The sequence below is a fragment of the Echinops telfairi genome, unplaced genomic scaffold, assembly GCF_000313985.2.
Source record: "Echinops telfairi isolate 266 unplaced genomic scaffold, ASM31398v2 ScPeMD7_7468;HRSCAF=8506_0, whole genome shotgun sequence".
Lineage (NCBI taxonomy): Eukaryota > Metazoa > Chordata > Mammalia > Afrosoricida > Tenrecidae > Echinops > Echinops telfairi.
The window spans coordinates 63,496,938-63,511,439 of record NW_022111369.1 but is presented as its reverse complement, the minus strand read 5'-3'; the positions used below and the strand labels follow the sequence as shown (position 1 = coordinate 63,511,439).

At 45.8% G+C, this 14,502-nt stretch overlaps 1 protein-coding gene across 2 annotated transcripts in view; it reads left to right on the top strand.

Annotated features, from left to right (window-relative positions):
• Positions 1 to 262: 262 nt before the first annotated feature.
• OCIAD2 (OCIA domain containing 2) overlaps positions 263 to 14,502 on the top strand; it is a 27,059-nt gene continuing 12,819 nt past the window's right edge. Inside the window, exons 1-4 of one of the 2 annotated variants that reach the window (XM_045284213.1) lie at positions 263 to 285; positions 1,812 to 1,931; positions 10,824 to 10,932; positions 13,910 to 13,963. In XM_045284213.1, the coding sequence (XP_045140148.1) occupies positions 1,866 to 1,931; positions 10,824 to 10,932; positions 13,910 to 13,963 (229 nt within the window). In that variant the 5' untranslated portion in view covers positions 263 to 285; positions 1,812 to 1,865. Of the gene's footprint in view, positions 286 to 1,811; positions 1,932 to 10,823; positions 10,933 to 13,909; positions 13,964 to 14,502 lie in introns of those variants that run through there. The other variant, XM_004706280.2, reaches the window with a different exon arrangement.

The following is a 14,502-nucleotide window of genomic DNA, read 5'->3' as shown; positions in this document are numbered from 1 at the left end:
CACCGTGAAGATTGAACCCTCTACCTGGCTGGAGGCATAACTGATCTTGCCTGCGGGCCCTCCCCTCTCTACGGAACCTTTTGAAAGCTCGGGACTGCCCTTAATGCCATCAGACCTGCTGAGACAGAATAGTCATTGGTCCGCTGTCCCTCCTCAGCACCTTGTACTGAGTTCCCTGTCGACCGGGTTCATGCATGGTGGCCCCGTGTGTGGTGGAGAAAAACTGCTCTGTGCAGTTTTCAAGCCTTGGTGGTGGCGGCTGCCTGGTGGGCTGCCAACTGCAAGGTCAGTAGCTGGAAACAACGGTTGCTCCAAGTGTGAAATATGGGGCTTTCTGTTCCTGTAAAGAGTGGCAGGCTCAGAAAGCCAAGGTGCCCTCTAATGTCCCTGTGAGTTGGAATTGACTCTGTCGCAGTGAGTGAGTGAGTGAGTGAGTGAGTGAGTGAGTGAGTGAGTGAGTGTAGTTTTCTTTTTTCAAAATGGTTTTATTGGCATATAATTCACATATTATACAATTCAATTGTTCAATCACATCAAGAAGAGTTGTACAATCATCACTACAATCAGATTTAAAACATTTTCTTGGTTGTTGGACTCATCATTATTAGCTCTTCATCCCCCCCACAGCCTCCTCTTCCATAACTCCAAGGAACCATTAATCCAGTTAATGTCTCTATAGATTTACCTATCCTTGATTTAATATGCAGAAAATAAATTTTTTAAACTAACAATAACAAAATAAAACGGACAAAAACCTCAATCAAAAAGATAGCCGAAAATATTAAAACTGGAAAGACTTTAAAATGGATCAAAAATTTCAAATCATCAGGTATTAGATTTTAACCTAATTGCATCTGCAGTCATCCACTTCCCAAGGCACTCTGCATGATAGCAAAGCCACCCTTTATCTTTACTAGGAAGATTCATCCGATTCACATTTAGTTCAATAATTCTCTTTTTTAAATCGTTTTATTAGTGTGTGTGTAGTTTTCAATGGCTGGGTTTCCAGAAGCAAAGCACCAAGCTTTTCTTCCATGGAGCCTCTCAGTGGACTCCGACCTCTAATCTTGCAATTAGCAACCCATCCCTAACCCTTACCCTATCCCTCACCCTCACCCTTTCCGAGAGTAAAACTGACCCCCTGGGGTTTGGGAAAGGATGGAAGTAGACAGCCTCCTCTTTCTGCCGTAGTGTGGCTGGTGGGATCCAACGGGGCCTTTCCATTAGCAGCTCAGTGTGTGGCCCACACCACCACCAGGGCTCCTGCTTGTCCTCTCTCTCAAAGGCAAACTCACTGCCACCACATTGATTGCAACCACCGTGACCCTAGGCATAGGACGGGACAGAACTGCCCCTGGGGGTGGCTGAGGCCACACCTCTGTAAGGAAGTAGAAACACCCTGGTTTCAAAGGGCTGATACTGCAGTTAGTAGCACTCGGAGGAGGGGTGTTTTTCATGCCTCATGTCCTCTCTTAGATTGGGAGCTCCCTTGAGGCAATGAGTTTACCTTATTCGTTCTTCTAGACAAGAATATGAGGAAGTCGATGACTTTTTCATGTATTGGAACATGTTTGGGAGCATGGTTGATAGGTAGTAACACAGTCCAGCACTGACAGTGACATCTCCCCCCCTCTTATAGTGTGACTTGTCGCCAGGATGGCGTTAAATGGGGCGGAGCATTAGAAATGGAGTTTGCTGGTGGTTGCAGATGAAGAAGACCTTTAACGAAATGAAAGAAGGTTCCCCAATCGGTGTTTTCAGGGTTGCTATAAGCATTGAATCACAGTATGAATTTTCCTTACTGCCCTTAGCCCTTGGGGGAAGGAGGACGTGGACTGAGCTCAGCTCAAAGCACAGCAAGACCAATGGCTTCAGTGTCGACTCATGAGGACCAAGAGAAAGGACCCCATTTGCCACCACACAGCAAGCAGGTATGTTGTTCGCCTGGGGCTCTGCCATCTGCAGAGCCATCGCCTACGGGACTTCTGTTCAAACACAACCTGGCCCAGACACGTTCCTGTTCCGCTTGTTTGTTTTGTAGTCTGGCACCTGTTGGATGGGTTTAGAGCAAACGGAATGTGGAAGGAAAGTTTTTGGCTGCCTCCCAAAGGAGCTTTGAAGGATGTATTCACAAAATCCTTTCTTTGTTCATCTCTGTATTCACAAAATCCTTTCTTTGTTCATCCCTGTTTCGAAGCTCGCTAGTTCTGAGGCAGGCTGTCCGGGACTGAAGGGCTTTTCTCCAGCAGACTGAAACACCTAGCGGAGCCTAGCGCAAGGACATAGCCTGCTTTTCTTTTGTGCGTGTGCCATTTTCTGGGAACCAGGGGCATTCGTATGAAGCATAAGCCACTGACAGGTGTTCCCAATCAGGATAACTCACTGCCATCAAGTCAATGTTGACTCTTCGTATGCATACAGGACAGGGTACAACTACCCCTGTGGGTTTCTGAGCCTGAACTCCTTGAAGGAGTAGAAAGCCCCCTCTTTCTCACGAGGAGCTGCTGGTGGTTTCAAACTGCTGACCATGCAAATTGCAGCCCAACTCGTAACCACTACACCACCAGGGCTCCCATCCAATCAGGTTAGCAGGGTTATTAATTACTAACCCAGCCATCAGACAGAGAAGCCAAGTACGAACACGGGTGCAACTTTTCAACTTGTTAAAGATGAATAGTATGTGTTTCAGGGGCGTGTAAAGGAAGGAAATGGAGCGTCTGACATATGGTGATAGAGGAAAGGTGTTCATGTCCTGTGGGGGCAAGTTTTCAAGATAAAAAGGGTTTTATGGAGGAGGTGAGGTTTGTGAGGCAAAGTTTAGAAACAGCACACAGACAGATGATACCAAGTCACAAGGAGGAATGTTTGGACACCTGAGCTGCCCTGAGAAATGGAGGGCCATCAATCATTGATGGTGGTGACAGAAAAGGGTCATCAGTGCCCTGCCAGCGGGCAGACTCCATGGGAACATTTCATCTCGATGGCAAGACTCACAGTCATTTTGATGGTGTGTGTGTGTGTGTGTGTGTGTGTGTGTTGGAGGGGTGGGCTGGGGTGTGAGGAGGAAGATGTGAGTTGCTCGTGGCTACTGTTGCAACAGCCAGGAACAAGAATCGATGGCTTGCACTGGGCGTAAGCGGGGGTCCTTGCTGTGGGGTGGTGGTGGTGAGGAGCTAAAGTAAGTGGAGAATGAGAACAGCGCCTTCTCCCATTGCCAAGACACCCTCTCTGCCACCTCCCATGCTGGGCCGTGGGGAGCTGCAGAAAAAGAGGAGGGAGGTGGCCACGTTGGGATGCTGGTTGACCTCAAAAGGCACGGGTGTCACAAGATCAGTCCATCTTGTTAGCATGACAGGATGCATGAGGCCGAGCTTGGGACCCTGGTTGGCGTTCTCTCAAGGAATGCCATTCACATGGGCAGCTACTATAAGCGATGAAAGGAGCCCTAGTGGCACAGTGGTTAAGCGCTCCATTGCTAAAAGACAAGTGGGTGGTTCAAACCCATGCAGCAGCACCTGCGAGAAAGATCAATCAAGGCCCTTCCATATGGATTGCAGTCAAGAGGAAACCTCGAGGGCAGTACGAGTGCATCACGTGAGGTCACCATGCACTGGAAATCGACGGAAGGACCCTAATAACAACAAGGCAAGGATGGCAGGACTTTGTCTCACCTACTAAAGACAGGTGGCAGGAGAGACATTCCCTGGGGCCTCATATCATGCTCAGTAGAGGGCGCATAAAAGAGGAAGGTCCTCTCAGAGATGGACTGACTCCATGCTACCAGTTGGCTCAAGCACAGGATCCGTGTGAGGACAACACAGGACGAGGCCGCGTTTTGTTCTGTTGTGCGTAGGGTAAGGTGACCAGATTTTAACATTGGTCAAGCAGGACACCATTGACCGGGGCGGCAGGGGGAGGGGGTGTTCTTGATTAAAAAATTTGGTCTATATCATTATGCTGCCACTATAAAATATAAATAATACAAGTACTGTCTGCTAAATTCAAGAAAATTTATGTACTTATGAAAAAATAAATTACTTACCTAAATTATCTGAAGAGCTGATGTGCTGACATCACTTGTTTAACTAGCACTAGCACGCAGTACGATGTGTATCGTCTGAGAGACAGTTACAAAATGTTTTCGACGTTGCCAATGCCAAAAAATGCCCTTGTTCATTAAGTCCAGACAATGGTGGTCGAATTCTAACAACTGATCAACAATGCGAACTTTGATAAGCAGTTCTCGATAATCAGTTCTCAACACTTATTTGCTATTATTAAAGTTTAACATTATAAAATTAACAAAAATAATATAAAACTCATATCCTGGCGAAATAGCCACATGGCAGCCGAAAACCATATATTCCCTTCCCGTTCTCCCGCCGTTCCCTAGCTTGTCGTGCATTCTTTCCAAAAATCAGGACTTGACTTTTTTAAAACGCTGCAGGACACGGGACAAATCGTTAAAAATCGGGACTGTCCGACAAAAGTGGGGCATCTGGTCACCTTAGCGTAGGGTCCCAATGAGTGGGAACCAACCCAGTGACACTTCACAACAACAGAGACAACCCCAACAATAGAAGAGTCTAAGAAAGTACAATGGCAAAACCAGCCAGTTCAACTGCAAGCACCTCACAAGGAAACCCAGTACACCTCAATAAAGAAGCGGCAGAGGACACGCACAAGTAATCTACACACGAGGACATGCACATGTGGTATTCGCAGAAAGAAAGAAAATTCCGTTTTAGAAAACAATTAAGCCAAAAGAAAACACATAAGCAGAAGTCATTCCGCTCCTGGTTCAATGGTAGGGATTGTCTCGGTACTCGAGGAGGTGGGCGGTCTGGCTGAAGGAAAGCACCACAACAGCAGAAGCTCGGGTACTTGGGAAAGTCTCTCCCACCCACAGCGTTACTCAACAGCAGAAAGTATTAGGTGACAACTTCATATAGTGAATGAGTGACACCAGATCAAAAGATAGCCTGCCATGCCAGCAATGGCACCAGATCAAAAGATAGCCTGCCATGCCAGCAATGGCACCAGGTCAAAAGATAGCCTGCCATGCCAGCAAGACTATGGAGAGATGCCCAACTACACTGAATGATCAGAAACATGCCAATCAAACGATGCCATATGATTTAGACCGATTGTTGTTCATGAAGGCGCCCTGGTGATGGAAGCGACTGCACATTGGGCTCCAATGAAACCACCAGCTGCTCCAGGGGAGAAAGACAGGCTTTCTGCTTCAGTAAAGGGCTCCCTCCCAGAACCCGCAGGGACAGTTCTCTGCCCTGTAGGGTCCCTACGCATTGCCATCGAGCCAATGGCAGTGAGTTTGGCTTTTTGTGTTTGTGTCAATAGTATAGGTCGTTGGGTAGCACAAGTAGTGTGTAGTCAACTGCTAAGCAAAAGCAAAAGGATGGTGGTAACACCACCGCCACCACCCATTGGCACTGCGGGGAAACAGATCTGGTGATCTGCTTCCATAAAGATCACAGGCATGAACACCCTGTGCTGCTTCCACATCTAAGCAAAGAGCACACTGCCTACAGCCTGGCTTGTCCTGGGGAGGGGTAAAAGGGTAATGGGCTGGAATCGCAGGTGTAGTTATTGTGGGTACTTGAGCGTTTGGAGCACTTCTAAGATCATGGTAGAAGTAGGTTATCTTGCCCCCAGTGAAATGGTCTTTTAATAGAAGAAAAAAGATAATCTCATGAATATGACCTATGGAGCCAGTGTGACTGTGGAATACACAATCGCACTGTGTGCACTTTGGACGACAACTGCAGACGCACTCTCACGTGTGACCCAGTGTATTCTAGAGAAGAGAAGAAATGCTTCACAATCGGTTTTTGTAAGCTTACCTGCTCTTTGATTGCATTAATTTTTCTACACTCATTTTATTTGTATTTAAACATGTAAGGCAACGGAGGAACAAAGACATGAGTAAAAAGATGCAGTAAAATGAATTGTTATCGCATCATGTATATCAAGCACAGCTGAAAAATTTCCAAAAACATGTGTTTAATCTTTTTTAGATATTTTTGCTTTGGTGATTTTTAAAAATAGTTGCCTAACCTGCATAGGCTGTATTAAAAAAAAGAAAACCTGTTCACAGGGAAATAACTTGAAATGATGGCTGGCTTTGTTGAATGCCTTATGAAAAGTTCATGAATACTTCAAGGGTAGTTGCTGAGGACTTACATGAAGTCGATGTAAGTGGGATAAACATTTTATGAATAAACTTCTCAATGACTTTACCTGCAGCTTTTCACACACACTAGATTTGGGTTCTGACACTTCTCTAGAGGAAATTGTACATGTTTTGTAAATTTAGTCTTTGGTTGGTTTGTGTTTTTTTTTGGAAATTTCGTCCTTAATCTCTCTTGGCAGCCAGTGAGCTTTCGCCACGTTTACATCCGTTGTGTATCATACAGATGAAAACACTTCTATTATAACTACTACTGTTTCCCACCATGCCTCATTCTCCCTTATCAAACAAATGAACACAACTTGCTCGTTTCCAAGAGATTGTATGAAAAGAAAAAAGTGTTCTGCTCCATGTGGGTTTCCGGTACCTGGCGTGCCCAACATAGGAAGTGCCAGTGCTGTGGGCTCCCTGCGGCACTGGGTAGCATTCGCGATGCGTTTCGTGCCTTCACGCTGCTTGGTGTCTGACGTTTCTTCATTCTTTCTGTTTGTGAGGTCCAGGGGATTACCGGCCTTCTTCAGCGTTATTCTGTCTTCTCACCAGCCATCTCTACCTGGTAGCCATGGACTTGGAGAGGAGCCCCATGGTCGTGCTGGCTTTACTCAGTATTGTCGACAGGCCCTGCTTCCTTTGCTTGCGTCCCACAGCGGTTTCCCTCACCTTATTTCGACAGCAAACCTCCTTAGTTAATGAGATTGGGTTTTTCTCCCTGTAGGCCTTGTTGTTCCTGTTGGTTGGTTCTGACTCACAGTAACCCAATGGACAACACAATGAATCACTCCCTGGTCTGGTGCCAGCCTCACCATCGGTTTGATGTTTTAAGCCACTGCTGTAGCCTCTGTGCTAATCCATCTTGTCAAGCATCTTCCTCTGTTTCCCCTGCCCTTCTACTTTCTCCCACTTGTCCGTTGTTGTACTGTGGTGGCTTGTGTGTTGCTGTGATGTGGGAAGGTATGACACTGGTATTTCAAAGACCAGCCAGGCCACCTATAGTGAGCAGGTTACAGCAGAGCTTCCAGACTAAGAACAGACAAGGCAGGAGCTGGCGTTCCACTTCTACTTGATCAAGCATGATGTCCTTCTGTAGGGACCACTCTTGCCTGACAACATGTCTGACATACGTGAGATGAAGTCTCACCATCCTCTGTTCTAAGGAGCGTTCTAAGATAAATTGTTCTTCTGACAGCAATACTTTCAATATGCTTCACCAGCTCCATAATTCAGATGCATCAATTCCTCTTTGGTCTTCCTTAGTCAATGTCTACCCTTCACATTCGCATGAGGTGATTTTAAATGCTATAGCTTGGCTCAGGCACACCTTCGTCTTCAAAGGGACATCTTCTCTCTTCATACGTTACAGAGGTCTTGTGCAGCTGATTTGCCCAGTGCTGCCGCCTTCCGCATTGACTGTGGATTCAAGCAAAATGAAGTGTTTGCTAACTTTCATCTTCGCCCTGCTTAGCGTGGTGTTGTCTATTGGGCCGTTGTGAGGACTTGGGATTTCTCTGCATTGAGTTGCAATCCATACTGAAGACTGCCGTCTTTGATCGTCCTCAGCAAGTGCTTCAAGTCCTCACTATCAGCAAGTAGAATTGTGTCGTCTGCATATCATAGATTGCTAATTAACCTTCCTCCAATCTTGATGCCCCATTTTCCTTCATAGAATTCAATTTCTTGGATTATTTGCTAAGCATCCAGATTTAATAAAATAAAAAATGCAACCCTGATATGCTCATATCTTGATTTTAAACCATGCCGTTTTCCCTTGTTCCGTTTGAACAATGGCTTCTTTGTCCACACACAGGTTCCTCATGAGCCAATGAAAGGCTCTGGAATTCCCATTCTTCTCAGTGCTATTCATTGTCAGCTCTAACTATTCTGAATGGTCTGCCATTGTCTGCCTTTAAATCCTTTCTTTTCCTCTAGCCTCTAAATAAGGATGGGGCAAATGCACTCTATGGAATATTTCTTCAGTACCTTGCAGAAAACACCAAAGAAAAATACCACGTCAAAAGGCAGGAATTATATTTTCAACTTGTGCCCAGTACACTACAGATGCACGATAAATGTTAATGGTGGGGAAAAGAAAAGCCCATGCATCTGAGATCTCCTCTGTAGCACATGAGACTGACATGAGTGGGAATTGACTTGATGGCACGGGTTATGTCAATGGGGTGTGTTGATAGTTGCACTAGAAATTACGTACAGACCACCTGCAAGCGTGTGCAGTGCTGCCAAGATCTAAATCAACTATGTATATGATAAAATGTGGTTTGTTGATGAGTACGCCGTCTAGAAACACACACAGAAGTTGAAGCAGATGAATGGTGGCGCCATGCTCTGAATACTATCCCACCAAGTTGGTGGGGAAAGTCCAGTTTCCTCAAATTCCATTTGTCCATGAATTTTGTGGAGCCCTTGCTTATAAACTATGTGTTGAAGAGGAACTAACACCCCTCTCTCTTCACTCAGAAAGCAACATTCGAGCTAGGTCTTAAGGAAACCAAGTTGGCAAAGGGCACGCCACGTGTATTTATGGAAAAGAGCCCCTGTGGCAAGCCTTGAAAGGATGTCCGTCTAAACATCTGATGCCCATCTCTTCAATAACTTCACCAATGTTGTTAAGTGCTGCTGAAATCGTTCCAGCGCATAGCGAGCGGGCGACCCTGGGCACAACACAATGGAGCACTTACTCATCCTGTGCGGTTCTCACTGCCCTCGCTGTCCTTGAGCCCATTATCACAGCCACTGCGGCACGCCCTCTCTCTGTGGCTTTCTTTATCCGGCCCTCTCCCCTAACACGCGTGAGGTCCTGCTCCAGGATCTGGCCCCACCTGTAACATGTCCAAAGTACGTGAAATAAAAGCTCACCATCCTCCCTACTGAGGGACACTCTGGCTGTTCTTCTCCCAAGACAAGTTTGTTTGTTGAGCCAGCCTACGGGATACTGAATCGTCTCTCTCAACACCGAATTTCAGTGGCATCAGCTCCTTTTTGGCTTTCCTTAACTATTGTCTGGTTTGTGCGTGCGTATGATATGGTTGAAAATAAAAAGCCTAGGTCAACCGTCCTTCAGTCTCAAGGGGATATCTTTGCTCTATAACTCTGTACAGAGGTCTTCTGCAGATTTGCCCAATAAAATATGTTGTTTTATTTCTTGAGTGATGATTGGTCCCCTCCTAAGAATTTTTGTTTTCTCAATGTTGAGGTGTGATCCATACTGAAGAACTTCATCACCAAATGGTTTCCACTGTTCACTTTCAGCAGGCAAGCCTGTCTCATCTCCATATTGCAGGCTGTTAGTGAGTGTGCTAGTCTGGGTACATTAGAGAAACAAATCCACAGAAACTCATATGTATAAGAGAGAGTCTTATATAAAGGCTAAGTGCACATCAAGAAAACATCCCAACCCAGTGCTGCCCAAGCCCACAAGTCCAAATTAACCCATATGTCCGACACCAATCCACAAAGTCCTCCTCCATCTCACAAAACACACACAATGATGCCAACTGCAGGAGGAAACCTGAAATCAGTGAATGTGTAAGCATCTCAGTGCTGGCAGGGGTCTCCACATGGCTGCTCCAGCACCCAGGGCTGCATCGGGGTAGGTCCATGCAGCTTCACCTCAGGGATGTCTTGCAGGAAGTGAGCCTGGCCAGCTGAAGCAGGGAACTGGCTAAGGCAACTGCACCCTGGTCTGACCATCAGAAAGCAAGAGACCCGAGAACTAGAAAGGTGAGGCTCACCGAGCCATTTATCCCTCCACTCTTCAATTAACTCCACATGTGTTTATCAACCAGGTTGGCACAATAAACTAACTACCTCAGTGAGTCTTCATCCAACCTTAATGCCATGTGCTTCTTCCTATAAACCGGCTTCTTGGATGATTGGCTCAGCATCCAGATTGAATAAGTATGGTGAAAGGCTACAACCTGGATACACTATGATATAATACCGTAAGATAGGTCCAACAACCAAGGCAAGCTCGTTAATCTTGTACTTAACACATTCTGATGCCACATGGAAATTGCAAGTGTACCTTCTTTGCTTCTACTGCTGAATACTGGTCTACAATATGTTCAAAAGGCACATTTCCAATCCGTTTTTACGCCATCTACACTCAATAGCACAGGACCACACAGCCTGTCTTGGCCCCTGCAGTCTCTCCAGTACCAAAGCAGTCATTTTAACCTGCTGAATGGTGTCTTCAGGGCTAGCCAAGGAAAGTGCCATGGTTAGGAGAAACCGCCCAGCATTGCCATATGGGGCATGCACCTTAGTGAGTGGCACGCCAGGTACAGTGGCTGTGTGGTCAGAGGGACGGTGGTCAAAAAGAAAATGTGTTCTCAGCCATCATTCAGTCAGAAGAGATGTCTGTTCCATGCCCAGCCTGATTCTCCAACTGGGACTCTCTCCTTATCTAAGTCCTTCCAGCACTCCCAGATGGAAAGCTCTCTTAGAAACTTGTGATTGCTTTGTGCTGGTGGGATGAGGGCACAAGCCATGCTTGTAATGAGGGGGGCGGGGAGGGAGCGCCGAGGGGCTCTTTGTCCTCCTCCAGAGGAAGCAAAGCAGATGGTTTTGTGATGGTTTTGCTTAACTCACTGCTTAGCTTTCCTTGCAGAGCCTGATATTTTGTCCAAAATCCAAACTCCACATGCACAGAGGAGAGATCGCAAAGATTATTAAAGAATGCCAAGAAGAAAGTTTCTGGAAGAGAGGTAATTGCATCCTTCTTAGTCTTTGTAAATATTGGATTTGCCCCAGGGCCCTGGGGTGACACAAAGGGTTAAGCCCTTGACTACTAGCCAGAAGGTGTGACCCCCACCCAAAGGTGCCTCAGAAGATGCCTGGCAATCTGCTTCCTCAAGGTCACAGAGATCGATGACCCTGTGGAGCACAGTCCTACTCTGACACATGTGGGGTCACACACATGGTTGCCATGAGTAGCAAACCACTCAATGGCAATGAATTTGCCATTAGCAATGTACATCTGCTGTCATAAATTGCCTATCACAGGACCGTTAAGGTAATGGCTTATGTTTGAGCAGGGACTTTGAATAAATCCCTCATTGACATTGGGCGCTAAACGTTAAAATCCATTTAAACGTTTAAACTCAACGCTTAAATCCGTCTTGAGATCCTTTCCTTACGACAGAGATCATAATCAATCTAGGGGCACTTCATCTCATGTTCCCAAAAGTATTGCCGGTGAATGTCTTGTTTTGTTTTGCTTCCCTTAATGTGACCAAGAAAGTGGACCCAGGGTGTCACTGAGAATTGCTCGCCTGCTAAAGCGCAGGCCTTCTTGAATGGCACTCACCTCTAAGCTTCAGAGAATTCAGGAGCAGTGGATGCCAAGTTCCCTGCTTTATCCTGGAGCTTAGCACGGTGCCACCCACGTGGAAGAGATGCAGCAAATGGTTGCTGAGTGAATGATAAGTGGCAGCAGCTCCCTCGGCCTTCTCCTAACATCGTTTGGCCATAGCTTTGCAGGCTGGGTTGCTTTCTCGCCCTGGGCCTGCCTTACGGAAGACCAGAGTGCACTAAGGTGACTTCCAATTTTAGAAATTCATGATTCATCACTTGAAAATGTCGTGGGAGAGTCCATGGGGACGCCGCCAATGATTTACACCATTGTCGACGCAGAGCTAATTTGTACTGGGAAATATTCATTCTGGTTTTAAAACTCATTCCAGTTCAGCTATTTGGAGCAGCCCCACTCCCTGGAAGCTGCTGTGGGTCAGGCATTGCTACGGAGCCTGGTGTGCTTTGAGAAATCAGGTGTTTTCTGACAGAGTCTGAGCCAGTCATTTCATTGGACCCAGTAGATGAACCTCCGTCTGACCGGTGTGTCTGGCCTCAGGTAGCAGACTGCAGACCCGGGCCAGGTTGTTGGATTTGTTGGTTGGGTAGGAAGAGCTAGCTGTTTATCACCGCTCCCTGCTTTTGAAAGAAGACAGCTGACAGATTTCGAACAGAACGAGTCTTTTATTTCGTTTCCTTTTTCCAGGCTAAAATACCTACTTTAAAAATTACAGCTAAATATCACTTGTGTTTAACATGAATGTAATCATCTTGCAATCTTTAGAAAATAGGCAAACCCAAAATGTGGGACAAAGTATTGTGAAAGATTAAAAATAGATACTAAAGAGAACAATAAAATAAATAATAAAAATTATTTTTGAAGGGAGCTCTTCTAGATTCAAGCGAATTAGAAAGACATGATAGTGAGGTGTAATATAAGGGGGCTTCAGAAAGTTCATGGAATAATTCCACTATCTTTTCATGCTATTTTTCCATGAACATTCTTAAGCCCCCTCATACATGATCCTTACTTTCCTAGGTAGAAGAGAAAAAAAACCCATGAAAGATCCCTGGTGGTGTAGTGGATTACACATTGAACTGTGAACCATGAGGTCTGCAGTTCGAAACCAGCAGCTGATCCTTGGGATAAAAATGAAGCTTTCTACTCCCATAAGGAGTTACCGTCTCAGAAATCCCCAGGGGCTCTTCTCTCCTGTCCTATAGGGTTTCTATAAGCCAAGATCAACTTGAGGGAAATGAGTTCAATTCGGTTCAGTTACGAAGAACATATTGAACCAATTGGGGAACTGTTCATGTAGATTATGTGTTAGTATCAGCCGATCAATATTCTTCTTCTTGATATGCTAGTGAAATTGGGGTGATAGGGGGAAATGATCTTGCTCTTAGACGACACCTGCTGAAATAGTGATGAAGAGCCATGATTACAACTGGTTCGGGCAAGAAAAGGAAAGCAGGGAGAGATGAAGTGAATTTGGCAAACTCGTCACAATTAATGAAGCTAAGCGACAAAGAAGATAGAGGAGTTGGTTGTGCTGTTCTTTAACTTTTGTGTAGAACTAAAAATTTCAAAATATATAGCTAAGAGAAACTTCCAAAATTCAGAGAGAGAAAAGAGAGAGCTAAGAGTGCATACACACGGAGCTGCTTGCATTACATGCAGCAACCTAAGTGTGGTACATGCTGGGTAGTCAGTGACTGGTGGGCAAAGACAGAGGGGAATCCATGAGCAATGCAAACAGTTAACGCATTCAACTGCCAAGCAAACATTTGGCGGTTCAAGTCTGTGCCAGAATTGCCTCTGGAAAAAAAGCCTGCCAATCTGTATTCCCCCAAAATCCATCGAAAACTGGGTGGGGCCCCGTTCTGCCCTGGCACTGGGTCAACTTGGGGGTTGGAGCTGACACCACAGGAACCGGTACCGATGGAGTAGCATGGAGTTGAGGTTTTGTTAGATCAATAACTGTGTCAAGCTGAGTGCCCTGGGTAGATCCCAAGACATGTCCCATATTTAGGACAGTGCTAAATAATTAAAATGGCAAATTAATAAACTCTCATTGCTGAGGGAGGGAAGAGGAAAACCCAAACCCACTGCGATGGAGTCACTTCCAACTCTTAGCAAGCCGACAGGGCAGGGTGGAGCCGCCCCACAGGTGTCCAAGACTAGAAGTCTTTGCAGGGCAGACAGCCTCCTCTCTCCCCCAGGGGTCAGACGATGTAGCAGCAACCCTGGGGTCAGTGGCCAAGTGCTTAACCAACTGCCCCACCAAGGCTCCTTGGGAGAGAGGGAAAGTCCAGAAGCATTCTCTGTGAATTCTAGGTGAGAGGCTAACTTTTAAAACATCACGGTTGAAGGGCATTTCTGTTTTACAGCTCTGCCTTCTTCGCTTGTAAGCATGCTTGTCACTCAAGGACTAATCCACAAAGGTAAGCATCTGTACTCATTGAGTATTTTGATTTATAATAGTCCGGTTGTCTGTGGAACCTCCTGGGAATTTTTTTTTTTTTTTTTTTGGTGCTGGGCATTTCTCTCTCTCTCTTTTATGGTGAAGGATTTATTTAAAGTTGCCTGTTTTCAACCAAAGTGCCTTGTCATGGGTAGCAAAGTGGCCCCCAGAAATATGCTAGTCTCAGATTTGTGAAAATATTAGATTACAAGACAAAAGGGAATTAAGGTTGCTAACCAGCGGACTGTAAAGGAGGAGATTATCCTACATTCTCCAGATCCTTAAAAGTGGAAGACATGGCAGGGGGACAAGGACTAAGCCCAACATTGCTGGCTTGGAAGACAGAAGAATGAGGCCCAAAGCCAAGGACTGTGGGTGGGCTCTCCAGACAGCCTCATCTTTCTCCCTTGGAGTGGCTGGTGGCTTTGAACCACTGACTTTGAGGTTAACAGCCCAACACCTAGCCTAAATGTCACCAGTGGTTTTATGTGGCCTCTAATGACTGGAAAGAGCAAGGAG